Below are 17,655 nucleotides of genomic sequence, written 5' to 3'. Positions count from 1 at the left end.
TGGGAGTGAGAAAGCCGTTGCTGCCGGTGGTGGTGGTACTTTCGGTGAGGGAGGAGTAGGGGACGCTGATGTCGGATTGGGCATCGTCGTCGTTGTCGTTGTGGGAATTGGGGTTGGCATTTCCATCGATGCTCCCATCGTGGGGAATGGGTGTGTAAGGGGGTAGTGGTCGGCTTGAAGTCATGTTGGACTATTTTCTGGGGTGGTTATGCTAAGTGAAGGTTGTTGTCCGAGGTTATCCACTTGATCGGATCGAGCTGGTCTCTGCTTTCGATATATGAGGATTGAGCAAGTGAAGATGAAAAGGCACAGATCAAAACGTCCGAGGACGAGCTAGATAAGTAGGATAATGTATACGCAATAGGTATGGGTAACATCCACCACCACATGGACCGATGTCGATCCTTGTCCGAGGCGGGGTTGGGCTTTGGGCGGCCAAACAGCGTTCTCGGGGGTAGCTGCTGCACCTTTCTGCATGTAAGCGACCGCGGAAAATACGGGATTGGCCGCAGATTAGGTGTGGTGTTGCTTCATTCGGGCCTCTCGCTTCGATTGTTGGTTTTATCTTTCCGGGATTCTGGACGTTGAAGACCAACAATTGAAGGCCGACCAGATTGGCCGCCATGAATTTTGGGTTGACGTGTGGGCCGCCTGGCGGTTATAGACCTAGGGGCGAAGTAAAGGATATCACTCAAAAGAATGGGAGACGTCTTATCTACGCAATGGGAGAAGAGGCCATGCTTGAAAGAGAACGTGGGGAAGCTGGTTTTTTTCTTTTTTTTGGAGAGGGGGGGATGATCATGAAATTCTCTCTTGTCGAAGAGCTTCTTTCTTGGCACCAGTCAAGAATGCAGAGGTGGCTTGTACAGGCATTGCTTTCGCAGGCGTTGGCCATGTACCCTGGTTTTGTACTCGCCTTCATTTGTCCTCGAGCCATCTTACAACTCTGTTTGAATGTGCTCGCAAGCTGTCAGTTATATATATGTATATATTCGAAAAGGTTGTATAAGTCGTCATATACACATTGCAGGAGACTGGCTATCATTCAATACAACAACAAGCACAACTGACTTGACACAGAACTCTATAGCTTCTGCTTTGTCACTCCTCGCTCCTCTCAACCCCTTCCGTCTCCTGAATCCGATAAACATACTTCACCGCACTCGCCTTTCCATCCTTCAACCTCTCCAATCCCTCTTGCACGCCCGCCAATCCTCCCGGGAGCACCTCTGTCCTCTGTGCCTTGAACCAGCCCTCCTGCAATCCCCTCGCCATATAGCGATACCAAACATAGCCAAAGTCCTTCTCATCCTGGTGCACGCTACCAACCAGAGTAGTGCTCTGATCCACAAAGTCAGGCACACCCATCTTACCAAACAAGACGAAAGTTGCCTTGGCCCTCACTTCTTTATCCCCCTTTTTCACCGGCTGCGAAAGCACCTGCGCCAGGTGCTCCGGCGTTCCCTTCTCTGACACCGCGTCCAGAGCATGCAGCAACGGCCTGCCGTTCAAAGCCTTTTTGATGCCCTCAACAACCGCCTGCTCGCCCTCGCGGTAATCAATCAGCACATCGCCCTTGTCCTGGTCCAAAAGCGGAGCAATGCGCTCGCCACCTGCGCGCCCGGCGATGCAGATCAAAGGGTGGATGTTACTCCTCTTGGCCAACTGCAAGGCGTAGTACCCGACAGCCGACGAAGCGCCGTAGATGACTAGCGGGGTGGTTTGGCGCTCCTCATCCGAAACGGCCTTGACCCACGGCTCGGGCAAGCCCAAGCGGGAAAAGAGACCGAGGGCGGCGGTCATGGCTGCAAGCGGCAGAGCGGCGGCCTCCTCAAAGCTTGTTTCCTTGGGGATGTGGAAGGTGGTGTGTTGCCATGCCACGGCGTACTCGGCCCAGCTGCCGTGGGGGGTCAACATCTCGTGGAATGCGGCGACACGGTCACCGGGTTTGAATTCCCATACGCGCGAGCCGACTTTTTCGACGATGCCGGCAATGTCGTCGCCTTGGTTGAGGGGTGGGGTGTCAGGCATCATGCCTGGGAGCTTCCAATCTTTGGGGTTGCAGCCGCTGACAACGACGCGGATGAGGACTTGGTCATCGTTGGGTGAGGGGATGGGGGAGTCGATGATCTGGACTTGGGGTCCTGAGGATGAGTGAGTGTTAGTTTGGTGATGCTTTTTGCGGTCTTCTTGGGTCAAACTTGCCAGCGGCTACGATAGCTTCCTTCATCTTGGCTGATGTATATTCAGATGGATTGGTTGTGAGTTGATATGTTCAAGCTTGGTCTGGTAAGCATTGGTCAAGAATGAAGCTTCGTAGGAGTTGGTGTATAGAGTTTGGGAGTAGCGATTACCTCTATATACTACGAAGCACCACGGATGCGCGAGGCAAGGGCCAAGGGGGAGGGAGGGTGTCCAACATTCACACCGAGGCACCGTGGAGACTGGGGATCGTCGATTACCAATTCATCACGCGTAGTGTGGACTCCGAATCCCCGATCTTGTTCGATCGAACCCGAACGGGATTCCATTCGTGCACGTGTAGAAGCACAATAAGTCTCCGAATAGCACGTAATCCACACACGGGATGGCATAACCTCCCTATCCAAGCTCCAGAGCTATTTTCGGGGGGGTTGCCGACCCCGACTTATCGAACGTTCGGAATTTGCTTGGCATCATTAGTGAAGGATCGACCTCATTCCATTTAGTCCCCCTCAAGGTGCCCCACCCACGTGTAGAAGTTCATCCCAACACAACCAGGCACTGACAAAGGACATGAAGCTCATGCGCTCTTTCAAAAATTTGAGACAACTAGCTTTCTCTCCCCTTCCGTAGATGGGTACCCAGAATATGGTACTTACCTCATACGAAAACTCCCGTATGTATACGACCCGACGGTGCACTGCCGAGGTTGTGTCAGACACTGCTGCCGGTATATGCTTCCGTCTGATACAGACATCGATACGCTACATGCGCATTCTCGGCACTATTAAGGCGTCATAAATTTGGTAGTGTACTATTCTGTTAGTCTACCTCTGTCACTGTGGCCGTCATACCTAAAGGATGAAACTGCTCGGTAGCATTCCGATAGGTGGAAGAACTACTGACTATCTGGTAGGTTCCAAGTTCTGGAATCGTAGTCCCACCGAGCGGCTATTCTATACTACAGGGCTGGACGAAGATCACAAGTGTACGACGGAAAGGCAAACAACATCCAAAGTTCAGCTCCAAAATATTTACATGCATTCAGGTGGATCCATATACATATACTACTATGTTGTCACCAAACCATCCCACCATCTTCACAATCCCCACATGATATCATCTCCAAACCCCCCTATGGCCATATAAACTATCCTACTTGCTTACTGAGAAACATCAGTGCCAGCAAAACCCAAAAGCTCGTTCCACTTCTGCGCAGTAGACGCGTCCTTTGTTCCAAGAGCCTGGATCTGGGCCTTGGCATCCAAGCACGCCGTCTTGGCCGCCTGGTTGGCCTGGCAGACGTTGGTCAGCTGGTCACAGATGCGGTTGGTGATGATGTTGGGGTTGAGCGCCTCCTGCTGGCCCTTGGCGACGAGCGGGTCCTTAGGCAGGAAGGTGAACTCGGTGGCCTTCCGGTTGCCGCGGCCGCCGACGAAACTCATGGTGGGCACGCAAAGACCAAAGTCGGCGCCGGCGAGGGTGGACTTTTGAACGCCGTTGCTGTTGTTGTCGTTGCCGGTGTTGGCGTTGTCATTGCCGTTGTTGCTGTTGTCGTCGTTATTGTTGCCGTTGTTGTCGTTATTGTTGCCATTGTTGTCGCTGTTGTTGTCGTTGTTGTCGTTACCGTTACCGGCATCGGCAGCTTCGGAGGTAGCGGCGGGCTGGACGATCGTGGTCAGAGTACTGGCCTTACTACACCTGACCTTGGAGGCAACGCTGGTGGCGGCAGGGGTAGCGGAAGTGACCGCGGAGGTAACAGCATCAGTATTACCATTGTTGTTGTCGTTGTTGTTGTCATTGTTGTTGTTGTTGTTGTTGTTGTCATTGTTATTGTTGTTATTGTTACCAGCAGCAGGCGCGGTGGTAGATCCGCTGGAGCTTTGGGCAGTGAAGTTGGAGAAGCCATTGGCTTTCACGATATCCGCAACACTCAACCCATCGTTGGCGAACGGAGTGGTGAGAGACTTGGCCGAGTTGGCATTCTCAACATCAGCGCCGGTCACAGCCGGGTCAACAAGGGGAACGATGCCCCTCAGCTCTTGGGTGGCCGGCAGAGCTGGATCGGAGCAAATAGAAGGAATGGAGACAGCAAAAGGGTTGAAGTTCTTTTCAGCGGCGACAAGCTTCTTGGCTGCGTCAATGACGGCCTTGTCATTGCCAAGTTCCGAAACAATTCGGTCGGCAAGGGTAAGCTAGAGATATCTGTCAGTAAGGAAGGGTATCGTCAAGCTTGTAGATGTACTAACCTTATCACAAGCGTTGGCACCGGCGAGCAGGACGCCGGGAGTGGCGCCAGCGAGGGTGGGAGCAACACCAGGGTTGCCAAAATTGCTCAGAGAGGAGATGATGCTGGCAACGGACTGCTCCTGACCGAAGCGAGCTTCGGCCGTGGCCAAAAGAAGGGCGGCAAGAGCAAGTTTGGAGTACATGATCAAGCTTTTCTGGTTTGACGGGTGATAGCACTGGTAGTTTAGAGGATACAAGAATGCTGAAATATGGAAGAAGCGAAGACCGGCCGAGCGGTTTGGAAAGAAGTCAAGTAATAGAGTAGTAGTAGTAGTAGTAAGGTTGAAAGAGTGAGAAGAACGAAATAGTTGCCAGAACTGTAGACACCGGAGACCCGAAAGAAGAGAGTGAAGCTGATGATGAGAAGGAAAGAGAAAGCGGTGATGTTCACGGGAGGAGAGTCCAGTTATATAGAAACAATTACGGCATCCGAGCGATCTGGACCCAGTATCAAAGTCCATCTCATGGGTTGCCCCTGATGGATAGCATACCTCTACACTACAGAACGACAATAGACCAGGTACTGAGGAAAAGAGGTGTTGTTGAGATCGTCTCATCTCTGACGAGGCACTGCTGTCCCTGTGTCAATCGTTTGTGGTTAGGCTAGGGGTATCCCCTGCCCACATATACCATGGGCGGTAAAGAGGACCACCATCTCATCAGCCTGGTGAACTCTGGGCCCGTATTGAGATTCACCTGAACCCTGGCAGATCTTACCGGCGGTCTGGGCTAGAAGCTGGATGGATCTTGTGGGGGATCTTGGGACGCAAGCCATGACGCTCCCATGTTCATGGCAAGGAAGAACACGAGAACCGCAGACGGTTGGGAACATTGCTCACTGCTCATTATGGTACTCACTTTCTTAGCAAGTGGAAAGGTAGCATTCAGGGAGTTTCAAGGAGAAGTCTTTCTGGGGAAAACTAGCCTTGAACTTTGCCGAGGCTTGATAATGAGCCGTTGTAAGAGCTGCCGCCCGGGGATAGAGTCGGGCATCCGATGTTCCCGATGATGGGAGTGAGGTTCATCAGAGCAACCTTCGGCGGTGGTGGTGGTCGATGAAGGTCTGGAGCCTGATCCTGGTGTTTCGTTCTCTTGGCGCACGGACAGAGATGGTCTCAGTCTGTCATTCAACGTGCAGGCATTGGGATTAAGCTTAAACTTTGGCGATCGTCTTGGAAGCCATGAGGCCGCAGGGATGGCGGCCCTCGATGGATGTGAGGAGATGGAGGAGGAGTGATGACCCAAGGTTGGATTCTGGTTCGGATGTTTCTCGCTTCGGCGTCAGGGCATGTCCGTCAGGGATCGAGACGGCGCTGTGATAGGTTTACAGACCTCTGAAAGCCCTGTAGGTCACTGTTAGCGCCTCACTAGTGATGACATCAAACCAGGGCACCTCACCATCTCCGCTGCAGGACCGGGGTTGTGAGACGCTCCCGAGACGTCGGCACTGTTTTCTCCCGGACTCCTCCCCGGGCAACTGTCGCCTGAACTCCCCTATTCCATCTCCCCAGGCAGCCTCCCCGATTTCAGTCTAACCGACAGTCGCGACACATGTCACGATACGCTTTGCAAATCTGATTTTCCAATCTGGTCGTGAATCATCGACCCAAGTCGATTGGGGGCATACGGCCCCGGGGAACGGATTCGACGGCGATGAGGACGAGGATGACGGGACCATGGTATCGTCCGGATACATCAGCATCGGCACCCTGAAAATGATCCTCATCACTTGGTCTGCCGGTCATCTCGCCACGACAACAGTCCATACCGAACATGATTCATCCAATCCGGCCTTGAACCGGACAGCATCGATGCTACTTCCTTGGAGAATGTTAGCTGCTTGTTCTTCACATCATCTTGAGCGCAGATGAAGAGAGGGGATACGAGACGAACCAAGTTGTCTCTGATAGCCTGTAAAGCCCTCATAGGGCCTCTCGGCTCACTTCGCACATCATGGTCATCCAGGCTGAAATACGTCCGGCTGTACGAGTGGAAAGTCCGTTTCTTTCTTGGCCCAGTGGCCGACATCTCTGTTTTATCCATCGTCTCTGTCCCTTTCCCCTCCTCAGCCATCGCTTCTTTACTTCTGTCCTCTTTACCACCGTCCCTACCCATCGCCGCATCCAACATGTCCAAGCAGTCCGGGTCAATAATCAGCCAAAACTCTTCCAACCTCTCAAACCTTCTCACCACGTTAGCCACACACCGCGCACAAAAGGGCGGGTCGGCTTCGGGATAGTGAATCTCAAGATCCCTCCTCCCTTCCCCGTCGCCGTCAGGCCCGTCGGGCCCCGGGCCCCCCGCGACCCCGACATGTGTCCAGTGCACACACTCATGCCTCCACATGGCCTGCAGCTCCTCTGGGCTCAACCCCACTCCTTCGTCGCCGCTGGGGTCGTCGTCCGTCGAAATTCCCCACACGTTCCATCCAGGGCGAAAGTATCTTACCGCGAACCGGCGGGCGCCCGTAAACACAATGTGCTCGAAATCAGCCCAATCCACCGCCGCCATGGTTTCTCTTGGTCCGGTGTCCGCTCCTCCGAAGCAGACGAGGTCGCTGGTTAGGTCGAGGGTTAAGGGGGTCATCGACACAGGCGGGCTACCGTGTTTGGCCATGGGCACAAGTGTCTTATGCTCAATCGCCCGGGTGTGTCGGATCACGGCCGAACGGGCGTCATGGCAGGCGAGCGAGAGATTTCGCAAGTTGATGTCTGCGGATTGGTGTCGGTCCGGAACGAGATGCATGTCCCAATCTACCCAGCTGGTGTCCGGGAGCTTCTGGAGGAAGTGAAGGCATGGAGAGAGGGCTGCTGCCTGGTCCCAGACTAGGTCTTGGAGTTCTGGAGGGAGGCAGACGAACTGAGGGAACGACATTATATTTGGTGGCTGAGTGATCTAGATCCCAAAGAACAAGGAAAGATAAGTTGACCGATCTGCCCGGTCAGTAAATGACCGAATAAGTATGAGTTTGTCCGAATCTTTGACGAGGTTGTTTTCCAAAGGCCATATCCGCTCAGCACGTACATGGCCATCCCTTCAAACCGTCGCATGGTACATTACAATGGAGCTTACTGGGATTGCCCAGTCATCTTGTGAACGCGACTTGTCCCAAGATAAAGACCCTTTTGACGGTCGGACATGATCATCATGATGCAATAAGCTCTCGCTCGGGGTTAGGGTTCATGGGGTTCCTGAAGTCGAAGATGGGAAAGCGCCGTCTCGTCCTGCACATCAAACAGAGGCTACTCGGAGTAGCTTCGTCTCGACATTATCAAGCGTTGAAAAGGAAATCCCATGAGGAGCTGATGGATGTCGCTAATTGTGTGAGATTATTACAGCCGAATAAACCCTTGTTGTTGCAGTGTTCGCTGCCGTTCTGCGACAACATGTCGTTGACTGGCTTTGTTGCACTTTCTTCAAGCCCCCACGCAAACACACACAAGGTACTTACTCTTTATCAACTCCATACATCGATCAAAGTTTCTCTAGGTAGGTAGCATGTGTCGTTCGAGCTGTACATATACCTTGGACCTCTCAATTGGGATGCTTTCCTTCCAAGTAACAAACATCGTTTCAAGCATACAAGCAACATTTCCATGCTGTACCACCCCGACACTTCCTTTTGGGAAACACCCTGTGAATAAATCTCAAGTGCCTGTAATACAGTCAGCTCTATCCGGAAGGCATTGGCAAGGCTGGCAAGCCAACGGAGTACTACGGAGTACGGCGTTATGTCGTTGACATCTGGTAATCGAGGGGTGCATACACACCAACCGCTTCCCGGAACTGGGAGCCCTTGACTGTATTTCCGTGCACTTCATCAAGACTAAAGGAATACCAAGGGGGCCGAGATGACCAGATTTGCTACCTCTAGATAAGTGAGCATCGCAGGTCCTCGCCGATTATGAGTACGGCGATACCACCCTTCAACATTTATGATTAGTATGCTTTAGCTGTACGCCAAGTTTGGACCAGAATGCTTTTCCCTCTACCCGGAGATAAAAAGTTACCTCCATCCACAAACTGTGTGAACTATGAATGTGGGTGTGTGGGACGCGTCTCCCTTCCTCATGGTCACTGTGTTCACTGTAAGCTTCCCGTTACATTCATACCACCCTTCGAGCCTCTCGTTTCTCATCCTTCTCCCGCCAAAGACAGAAGGTGATAGGATACCGGTAAAACACATCTTGGCAACGGTCCAATCAGCAACATGGACGAATGTTGACGGGGAGGAAGGACGAGCGAAGAAAGCTTATGTTGGGTCGACGGGTGGCCGGCCTCGTGCATCCGACTAAGGTTGTCAACGCCATCCAACCCTGCCCGTCAGCCACTCAGTCGGTTATAGGCTGACATTATCTAGCCTGCTGACCACTGCTTCCTGCTTCATCAAGACATCAACCGACAACGGTTGTTGTGTTCGGGTTTGGTCTCGGGGTCGGCATCGTCCCGAGGGGTCGGGTGGGATTGGTTGGATCATTTGAGATGATATTCCCGGATCGACGTCTTGCCGATGCTCTTCCGGGACAGTCATAGAAAAACGGCTTTGTGCACGCTTTTATGCACGCCATGAGCACAACTACCATCCAGTCTCACAACGCCCGATCTATTTCCCCGCCGCTCTCTTTTGACGCGTCTCCTTTCCGGAAATGCAACCTGAGCGACCTCGCGCTAGGGGAAAAGAGTGACGCTATGGACGTCTAGACTGCTCACTCCTACCCGCGTGCTACCCCAGAGACCGAGAGCAAGCGCTGCCTTCGTGCTATGCAACCGAACGAGTGACGGACGGAATGGACTCTTTCGGCCCCATGGAATCACAGTTCCTACAGTGTTCCATTCGCACTCCTCATGTAGGTACGTTACGAGTTAGCGGCAGTTATGGATATGTTTACCCATACATACCTACCTTACCTACATATGCATCTAGCTTCCTTCTCTCTCCTCGAATTAGCTTCTTATTCTCCTTGCCGAGTTGCCGACTGTGTGTTCCTTTTGCTCTTTGCTTGTTGTGCCTGGCCATTCTTGTTATTGCTGTGTCTTCGCTCTTTACGAGGTGTTTTATTGCTCTACGCTTTACAAGTTTAGGGCAACACTGCCATCATCACTGGCGACGTTTACGGCATCTTCCAACAAGTAGTGTGGTATCCGACGTCAGGTTGTCAACCTTAACCATCAAGGTATGTGTGGAGTTGTTTTATAGGTCCAGTCCAAGTCCCTTGAAAGATCATGGCATGACAGGATCCACTGATTTTCGTGGACAAAACGTGGGAGAGGCCCGCTGAATGGAAATAAGGTTTGGCCTCCACCCACGATCTACAGATCCTTCCCTGGCTGGCATGATGATCATAAACATGGTTCAAGTCAGCGGGGATATCTAAGCATTCAAGAACCATGATCTTACTTCTTTCCCCAGCGACAAGACAGAGCACATATCATCTCTCCCATCTTCGGCAGTGACAATGGCTGATAACCGTCTCAAGAAACGGCCCGCACGGCGCTTACTGAGCACCAGAGATGACAAGATCTCAATTACCGGGGCAGGCGGCCCCAATCACCAATGAGCACGAGCACAATAACAACCGTTCCTCTCCACCAGAAGAAGCAGAACGGCTTGCCCTACAAAGACAGAAATCGATAGAACAAGCCATCGACGAGGGTCACGACGCCGACATCCCATCCGACATCGGTTACGTACTTGACGTGCAAGGCGAGAAGCGGCGCAAAGAGGCCATACGCCGCAACTCTCTCGCCCGGGCAAGAAGTCATGCCAGCCATACCAGCCATCATCACCATGATGATCACGACATAGAAAAGGAGGCAGCAGCCGGCAAAGCTTCCTCCTACCCCGATGATCTGCAGGAAGACTCATCGGGCGCCGTTACTTCCTCCTCGGAAGAGGACGACGCCAACATAATCTGGTGGTCCGAAAACGACCCCGAAAACCCCTACAACTGGCCCCGCTGGCAAAAGATCCTCAACGTCGGGCTCATCAGTGCGCAAACCTTTATCGCGCCCTTGGCCTCCTCCATCTTTGCCCCCGGTGTCCCCTCGGTGATAAAGGAGTTTCACAACTCCTCTCCGGAACTGGCCTCGTTCGTGGTATCGGTGTACATCCTGGGCTTCGCGGCTGGGCCCTTGGTGATTGCCCCGTTGAGCGAGATCTATGGAAGGCTGGTTGTTTATCATGGCTGCAACGTGTGTTTTATTGCTTTGTTGATCGCGTGCGCTGAGGCGCCGAGTCTCAATGCGCTCATCGCGTTCCGGTTTCTGTCGGGCATCTTCGGTAGTTGCCCGGTGACTAATGGCGGGGGCACCATCTCGGACATGATCACGCAGGAGAAGCGGGCGACAGCGATGGCGCTGATGACCATGGGGGTGTTGCTGGGGCCCATCATCGCGCCGATTATCGGGGGCGTCATCAGCGACTCGGACCTAGGCTGGCGCTGGGTGTTTTGGATCCTGACGATCGTGGCGGGCGTGGTGGCACTGTGCATGCTCGTTTTTGGCAAGGAGTCGTACGCGCCGGTGCTGCTGCAAAGGAGGGTCGACAGGCTGCGCAAGGAGACGGGTAATGACATGTTGAGGAGTAAGCTGGATATCGGATTGAGCCCGAAGGATTACTTCAAGCGCAGCATTGTGAGGCCGCTGAAGATGCTGGTGTTTAGCCCGATCTGCATCATCTTTGCCATTTATATCGCCATCGTCTATGGGTACATGTACCTCATGTTTACCACGATTTCGAGGGTGTTTACCAACCCGGAGACTTATAGTTTCGGTATGTGGTAGGCATGCCTCCCGCGTCATTTGTGGCGATTGCTAATAGCGCGTGAATAAAACAGGCACCAGGATCGTCGGCCTGGTCTTCCTTGGCATGGGCGTTGGCTCACTCCTCGGCCTCGTTTTCTTTAGTGTCGCCAGCAACCGCATCATGAAGGCCAAAGCCGGCCCCGACGGCAACGGAACATGCACCCCCGAGGATCGGCTCACGGTGCTCCCCATCGGTGCCATACTCCTACCCGCTGGCTTCTTCATCTACGGCTGGACGGCCCAGTACCATGTCCACTGGATCGTGCCGATTTTGAGCCACGTTCTGATCGGGTTCGGCAATATCGTGATATTCATGGCCATCAGCATGGTGAGCTTCTTGCCTATTTTTGTCGAGGAGAATCCAAGGACGGGACTGATTGATATCGTGATAGGCCTTGATTGACACGTTCACCATCTACGCTGCGTCTGCTCTGGCTGCTAACACAGTAGCGAGAAGTGTCTTTGGAGCTGTCCTCCCCATCTTCGGCTTGCGAATGTACGACACGCTTGGGCTAGGATGGGGAAACAGTCTGCTGACGTTCATCGCCGTGGCATTGATCCCGGTGCCGTTTTTGCTGATCCGATATGGTGAGTTGCTGCGAACGAGATATGAGATTAAGAACCTCTAGGCGGAGTAGGTAGTTGAGCATAGGGTTGATGGCGACTCGTCGTGATCGTATAACGTGGGTCTTTGGACTACATGTTCACGCAACTGTTTCAATGTTGATGTTTATATCACAGATTTATATGTGCATGATGAAAAAACGTTCAACAATGAAATGGATCTCTCAGTTCCATGTGATTCACCAACAAGGGAAATGACTCGTGGTGCAGATGCCTTGAACCCGGAATCGTTGGAGAGCTCCATTCGCACGGACGTGACTGGCTGGCTGGCTTGGCCAACAGCCCTCGGCTATGATTCCGGAACAAGGGTCGGGAAACCACGGGATCACGAACCGAACTTTGAGCCCTACAGCCAACAACTTGCGGAGACAACGGACATGCGCAACTTTGGGCCACGAAAACTGCTGCGAGAACCCTTGGAAAGTCCCAGGGTATCAAAGTGCAGTTATTCCTGATTCAAAACCCTATCGAAAAGCACAAAAATGCAAAAGAAACAGGTGTGTATCCCGCGGTCATCAGAACCGCTCCTGAACGCCCAGTCCTCTAAAGATCCATCCCCCGCCCGACCCAGCCTGGCTACTGGCATCCACTGCCGGATATGAGGAGGCCGATCAGCACTTGAGCCGGCCAAAACTAGCCAAACTCAGCAACACCGTCTCTGCTTCCTCTCTTCGACAAACATAACGACTGGCCATTCTGTCCAAGAGATATATATATACGTGGGGTAGAAACCGCCAATGCTCGTGTCATGGCGCCACAATCCCCTCCACCAGCCGGGAAATAACCGATTTCCAATCAGCACGCCTCCTTGGACAAGAACAAAGATTTCGATCCTCACTCTTCAGCTGTGAAGGATGGTATCGCCCTCGATGTACCAAGGCTCGCAACGTTCTCTGCCATCCACCATTTATCGGGTCCTGTCGAACCAGCCGCTCGAACCAGCAATGGCGACAGACTGGTCCATCACCCATTCGCCGACGCCGAGATACTTGTCAACCCATTTTCCAACCTCCTTGTTTTCGCCAGCGACCTTGTCAGTTTTGAAACTATGATCACCAAGTGTCAGTCTTTTGCTCGAGAATGTCACCCGGAGGTATGGACGGATCGGCGGGTTCGGGTTCGAAACAGGGGGCGAGGCCTCGCAAGGGCGGTGTCCGCAGGGCAGGGAGCGCATCGGAAGCAACTCACGTCAGACCGGTCGATCGCTTCATTCCAGCGAGGAATGCCGAAACTGTCAAACGCAGCGCACATCGAGTCAGTGGGCATCGAAAACAGGCCGAGAATAGCAATGACCATCGATCGATCATCCTTCTGGAACTGGGACTTACGCAGGACAGCGTCAAAGGCATAGTGGCTCAAACGTCCGAGCTTCGACCATAAGCCTAGTGTCAGCAAATCGAGGAGCTGGGAGAAGAGATTCTTAGAACTCCGTTGAACAGCAAGCGACGACGCAGCAGCGGGCGAGTGCGAAGGCAAGACAATGGAGAACAATGACAAGATCGGAAAATCCGGAGAAGGGGCCGGGGTTCTCTGTACATTCGGACGCAGAATGAAGAACAGCAACGCTAACGACGCAAGAAACTTCGGGGTACCCACCACCATCTTGAGGAGTGGCTTTGTTGGATGCGACAGGAAAAAAAAGAGGATCGAGAAGGGAGGAGACGGGATGCGATGCGATGCGATGCGATATGCGATATGCGATGCGACAATCGGTTCGGAATTCGGCGCCGTCGGGTTAGGGGGTCGATGTCGATGGTGGTGGTGGTGGTGATGATGATGATATTCCCGGGGCGGGAGCGGTGTTGCAGGTCAGGAAGGTGTTTCGGGAGGTGCTGTGGGGAGTGAACTTGAGTGCCTGCAGCAAGGCGTCGGGCGATGCGGTGGGCAACGTAACGGCGCGATCACAGGGAGGCGGGAAAGCGGCCTTTGAGGTACCTCTAGTGTCGCGGGTAGGAGCCGGGGCACTGCGGTCAAGGATTGTGTGGAGCGGAACTTGTGGAAGGCTGGAAGGAGAAGAAGGGATTGTCAGGAGACAGGGTCCAGGGAGTTGGCTTCTCGAGGGATCATCTTGGCACGATCACGTGTTAACTAACGTGACTTCTCTTGGCTGTCTGCAAGATGGTCCACAGCAGTGGAGCCCAATGGAGCGATGATCGGGCAATGGCCGGTGCCCCTGCCAGTCCGGCCGAATTTAGGGTTGGCTTGACCATTCCCTTTTGGGGGAAAGCGGGGCTTGGTCAGCGACCTCAGGTGGGGGGTGAGGGGCAGGGGCAGGCATAAGCTACGCGGCACCGGGCGGCCAGTGGCGGCTTGGAGAGTGTTTTGGTGGGCTCTGGTGGGATGTCCTCCACTGCGGCGGCGGAACTATGGCGGGATGACAAGGTTGCAGCTCCCAGAGCAATGCTGCCTCCGCGAAGACGCCGACACGGGGGCGTCAAGAGCGGATGCGAAGAGGGGATCCAACCTTCTGTCGATGGACGTTTCGAGGGCCGCACTGCCGCTCCTGCCTTGGGAGGGACAGGAGTCGCCGAGAGCCAGATACCAAAGTGGCCAAACGAGGGGAAGGAAGGAGACCAGTGGTGCAGGCGTGGTGTGCTAGTGGTGCGACTGGTGCCAGGCGTTTCTCTTATCAGTTTTTATCGCGCAATAGCCCGTCAAAGATTGGTTCGAGCCTGGGCGAGACGAGAAAGCAGAAAAAAAAAGATCCAGGTCCATTTCCCTTCCGCGGTCTCGGTGTTGATTTTCTGTTCTGATTTCTATCCTCTCTCTTCCTCTCCCTCTCCCCAAACTTTTCCCTCAACAATTCCCCCCTCCTTCATTCACCCCAATCTTCAGCTTCAGATTTCGTCTTGAGATCTGAACAACCGAATCATCAGCTTCGGTTCCATTCTCAGGTACGTTTGACAGAAATGACAGCGATCCCCCAATTGCTTCCATTCTCTCCAATTGAATTGAAAGTGGAAGTGCCACAAAAGCCCATGGGGAGGCGGGTCACTCTGATTCGCATCTCTTTGCTTCGTACGGGGTTCCATGTTGTGTCATCATCATTTGTCTCCCCGTCTCAGAGGAGTTTGGTGACTTCCAGCATGCGAGAGGCGCGGGGTAATTTGAGCTGGGACAGAAGCCTCCCCCCCCCCTCCCCCCCTCTCCCTAACTTGGAATCAAATCATAAAAAGATTAAAAAAATTCCTTCCCTCCAACACCTTTACCATACACCCCCGCATCTATACTAGCACTGCGCTCTGTGTCTTGCAATTGTCATTCCTACGCATTGCGCTTGCCCAGATTGAAACTTTATTTACTGACGCTAAAGCTGTCGATCTTGCAGATTTCCCCATACCTCAAAGCTTCGCGTCAACCCCGCGCGCTTCAATTTACACCTCGATAACATCTCCCATTCCCTTCCAACACCACACAAACCTTCACAATGGCCGCTACTGCGCTTGACCATCTCAGCCTCGGAGGCAAGATTCAGTGGCTCGCTCAGCTCAACACTGAGTTCCAGCCCGCTCGCGAGTTCCGTCGCACTTCTATCATCTGCACCATTGGTCCCAAGACCAACTCGGTCGAGGCCATTAACAAGCTCCGCGATGCTGGTCTCAACGTTGTTCGCATGAACTTCTCCCACGGTAGCTACGAGTATCACCGTACGTGTTCTCCCCTCTTACATTTGGTGGTGCCTTTGAAAACCCGCCGATGGTGCAAGGTCCGCCAAGCTGCTACGCGCTTAGCTTTCCAGCACCATTAGCGCCTCGTTTTGCCAAAATCCTCCTGCACAGCTTACCCGCTAACACTGAGCCACCTGCAGAGTCCGTCATTGACAATGCTCGCCAGGCTGAGAAGGTTCATCCCGGCCGCCCTATTGCCATTGCCCTTGACACCAAGGGCCCTGAGATCCGTACCGGCAACACCAAGAACGATGAGGATATTCCCATCTCCGCCGGTACCATCCTTAACATCACCACTGATGAAAAGTACAAGGATGAGTGCACTATCGAGCACATGTAAGTTCGAATCGATCTGCTTCTGGGTATGCGCCAGTGGGGCCGATCCTTGCTGACATCGTTGCAGGTACGTCGACTATGTCAACATCACCAAGGTCATTGCTCCTGGCCGTATCATCTACGTCGACGATGGTGTCCTCGCTTTCGAGGTCCTCGAGATTGTCGATGACAAGACCATCAAGGTCAAGGCCCGCAACAACGGCTACATCTCCTCCCGCAAGGGTGTCAACCTTCCCAACACCGATGTCGATCTCCCTGCTCTTTCCGAGAAGGATAAGGCCGATCTCAGGTTCGGTGTCAAGAACAAGGTCGACATGGTCTTTGCTTGTGAGTTTACCCTAGGAAGACCTTGGATACGCGGAACAAGTTACTGACACTTGATAATAGCGTTTATCCGTCGCGGCCAGGACATCAAGGACATCCGTGAGGTCCTTGGCGAGGATGGCAAGCAGATTCAGATCATTGCCAAGATCGAGAACAGGCAGGGTCTCAACAACTTCGCTGAGATTCTCGCCGAGACCGATGGTGTCATGGTTGCCCGTGGTGACTTGGGTATTGAGATCCCCGCCGCCGAGGTGTTCGCTGCCCAGAAGAAGATCATCGCCATGTGCAACATTGCCGGCAAGCCCGTCATCTGCGCTACCCAGATGCTTGAGTCCATGATCAAGAACCCCAGACCCACCAGAGCTGAGATCAGCGATGTCGGTAACGCTGTTACCGATGGTGCTGACTGCGTCATGCTTTCTGGTGAGACCGCCAAGGGTGCTTACCCCACCGAGGCCGTCCGTGAGATGAGCGAGGCTGTTCTTAAGGCCGAGAACACCATCCCCTACGTCAGCCACTTCGAGGAGCTTTGCAGCTTGGCCAAGCGCCCCGTCTCCATTGTCGAGTCCTGCGCCATGGCCTCTGTTCGCGCCTCCCTTGACCTTAACGCCGCTGCCATCCTCGTTCTCTCCACCTCCGGCGAGTCCGCTCGTCTCATCTCCAAGTACCGCCCTGTGTGCCCCATCATCATGATCACCAGAAACGATTCTGCCTCGAGGTACGCCCACCTTTACCGTGGCGTCTACCCCTTCCTTTTCCCCGAGTCCAAGCCCGACTTTAGCAAGGTCAACTGGCAGGAGGATGTTGATCGTCGCATCAAGTGGGGTCTCAGCCACGGCATTGGCCTCAAGGTTCTCAACGAGGGCGAAACCGTTGTCGTTGTTCAGGGCTGGAAGGGCGGTATGGGTAACACCAACACCTTCCGTATCGTTAAGGCCGATGTCAACCACCTCGGTCTTGGCCAGCCTTAAATGGCACAGGAAAAGGCGCAAGAATCTGAAAATTAGATGAGTTGGCTTAATCACTGGTTATTTTCGTGTCATGATTATGATGGTTACAAGGCCTCGGTAAAGGCTATTGGTGTTCGGTTTTGCGGAGAAATTGCTTTTCAGGTGGACACATTCTTAGGTCCATTCAATAGACTTCCTATGCACGATCAGTTTCGTGTCCTCATCCCTTGTCTCAGTCTTGCGTTTGTGGTTGTTGTGTGCGTTGACGTATCACAGGATCACAAGGGTCGTTACCCAAACCATTCAAATTAAACTCATATTCAAAAAATACTGTCCCCCCTTACCATATGGAAATGTGGGGAAGGGGGACAGTATTTTTTGACTATGACTGTATCCTACTCTAACCTAAACTAACATCAACGACACCTGTCGGTCAGCACAAAAGATGGACGGATGCC

At 53.2% G+C, this 17,655-nt stretch overlaps 7 protein-coding genes across 7 annotated transcripts; 3 read left to right on the top strand and 4 right to left on the bottom strand.

Annotated features, from left to right (window-relative positions):
- Nucleotides 1-783: 783 nt before the first annotated feature.
- Nucleotides 784-2,675, bottom strand: B0T23DRAFT_391267 (chaperonin 10-like protein). Its single transcript, XM_062837928.1, has 3 exons — nt 2,355-2,675; nt 2,206-2,280; nt 784-2,144 (listed from the first exon to the last, which is right to left on the bottom strand). The coding sequence occupies exons 2-3, from the start codon at nt 2,228-2,230 to the stop codon at nt 1,102-1,104; spliced, it is 1,068 nt and encodes a 355-aa protein (XP_062687777.1). The 5' UTR covers nt 2,231-2,280; nt 2,355-2,675; the 3' UTR covers nt 784-1,101.
- Nucleotides 2,676-3,358: 683 nt separating this feature from the next.
- B0T23DRAFT_57446 (uncharacterized protein) lies at nt 3,359-5,161 on the bottom strand. The gene is made up of 2 exons (XM_062841485.1): nt 4,452-5,161; nt 3,359-4,397 (listed from the first exon to the last, which is right to left on the bottom strand). Exons 1-2 carry the CDS (start codon nt 5,046-5,048, stop codon nt 3,366-3,368), a joined length of 1,629 nt encoding a protein of 542 aa, XP_062687776.1. The 5' UTR covers nt 5,049-5,161; the 3' UTR covers nt 3,359-3,365.
- Nucleotides 5,162-6,121: 960 nt separating this feature from the next.
- Nucleotides 6,122-7,564, bottom strand: B0T23DRAFT_57436 (uncharacterized protein). Its single transcript, XM_062841484.1, has 3 exons — nt 7,516-7,564; nt 6,385-7,424; nt 6,122-6,312 (listed from the first exon to the last, which is right to left on the bottom strand). The coding sequence occupies exons 2-3, from the start codon at nt 7,363-7,365 to the stop codon at nt 6,217-6,219; spliced, it is 1,077 nt and encodes a 358-aa protein (XP_062687775.1). The 5' UTR covers nt 7,366-7,424; nt 7,516-7,564; the 3' UTR covers nt 6,122-6,216.
- A 1,612-nt stretch (nt 7,565-9,176) lies between these two features.
- Nucleotides 9,177-9,886, top strand: B0T23DRAFT_57111 (uncharacterized protein). Its single transcript, XM_062841483.1, has one exon. It carries the CDS (start codon nt 9,279-9,281, stop codon nt 9,768-9,770), a length of 492 nt encoding a protein of 163 aa, XP_062687774.1. The 5' UTR covers nt 9,177-9,278; the 3' UTR covers nt 9,771-9,886.
- Nucleotides 9,887-10,002: 116 nt separating this feature from the next.
- Nucleotides 10,003-11,924, top strand: B0T23DRAFT_433465 (major facilitator superfamily domain-containing protein; the record flags this gene model as incomplete). Its single annotated transcript, XM_062840450.1, has 3 exons — nt 10,003-11,263; nt 11,328-11,623; nt 11,688-11,924. The coding sequence occupies 3 exons, from the start codon at nt 10,003-10,005 to the stop codon at nt 11,922-11,924; spliced, it is 1,794 nt and encodes a 597-aa protein (XP_062687773.1).
- A 902-nt stretch (nt 11,925-12,826) lies between these two features.
- On the bottom strand, nt 12,827-13,521 carry B0T23DRAFT_400413 (uncharacterized protein; the record flags this gene model as incomplete). Its single annotated transcript, XM_062838483.1, has 3 exons — nt 12,827-12,965; nt 13,108-13,150; nt 13,248-13,521. 3 exons carry the CDS (start codon nt 13,519-13,521, stop codon nt 12,827-12,829), a joined length of 456 nt encoding a protein of 151 aa, XP_062687772.1.
- Nucleotides 13,522-15,081: 1,560 nt separating this feature from the next.
- On the top strand, nt 15,082-17,518 carry B0T23DRAFT_391247 (pyruvate kinase, variant). The gene is made up of 4 exons (XM_062837927.1): nt 15,082-15,566; nt 15,728-15,923; nt 15,991-16,250; nt 16,311-17,518. Exons 1-4 carry the CDS (start codon nt 15,347-15,349, stop codon nt 17,216-17,218), a joined length of 1,584 nt encoding a protein of 527 aa, XP_062687771.1. The 5' UTR covers nt 15,082-15,346; the 3' UTR covers nt 17,219-17,518.
- The last annotated feature ends 137 nt before the right edge of the window (nt 17,519-17,655 follow it).

Source organism: Neurospora hispaniola, assembly GCF_033458365.1.
Source record: "Neurospora hispaniola strain FGSC 10403 chromosome Unknown B0T23scaffold_14, whole genome shotgun sequence".
NCBI lineage: Eukaryota > Fungi > Ascomycota > Sordariomycetes > Sordariales > Sordariaceae > Neurospora > Neurospora hispaniola.
Note: the sequence above shows the minus strand (reverse complement) of the source record. Positions and strands in the feature narration are given on the sequence as shown.

Coding starts and splice junctions, on each gene's coding strand:
- B0T23DRAFT_57111 (XM_062841483.1), top strand. CDS start 9,279: ATGGACTCTTTCGGCCCCATGGAATCACAGTTCCTACAGTGTTCCATT.
- B0T23DRAFT_57446 (XM_062841485.1), bottom strand. CDS start 5,048: ATGAGACGATCTCAACAACACCTCTTTTCCTCAGTACCTGGTCTATTG. Junction 4,398..4,451: donor GTGCCAACGCTTGTGATAAG/GTTAGTACATCT, acceptor AGATATCTCTAG/CTTACCCTTGCCGACCGAAT.
- B0T23DRAFT_57436 (XM_062841484.1), bottom strand. CDS start 7,365: ATGTCGTTCCCTCAGTTCGTCTGCCTCCCTCCAGAACTCCAAGACCTA. Junction 6,313..6,384: donor AGGCTATCAGAGACAACTTG/GTTCGTCTCGTA, acceptor ACATTCTCCAAG/GAAGTAGCATCGATGCTGTC.
- B0T23DRAFT_391247 (XM_062837927.1), top strand. CDS start 15,347: ATGGCCGCTACTGCGCTTGACCATCTCAGCCTCGGAGGCAAGATTCAG. Junction 15,567..15,727: donor CGGTAGCTACGAGTATCACC/GTACGTGTTCTC, acceptor AGCCACCTGCAG/AGTCCGTCATTGACAATGCT. Junction 16,251..16,310: donor GGTCGACATGGTCTTTGCTT/GTGAGTTTACCC, acceptor ACTTGATAATAG/CGTTTATCCGTCGCGGCCAG.
- B0T23DRAFT_391267 (XM_062837928.1), bottom strand. CDS start 2,230: ATGAAGGAAGCTATCGTAGCCGCTG. Junction 2,145..2,205: donor GGAAGCTATCGTAGCCGCTG/GCAAGTTTGACC, acceptor ACTCATCCTCAG/GACCCCAAGTCCAGATCATC.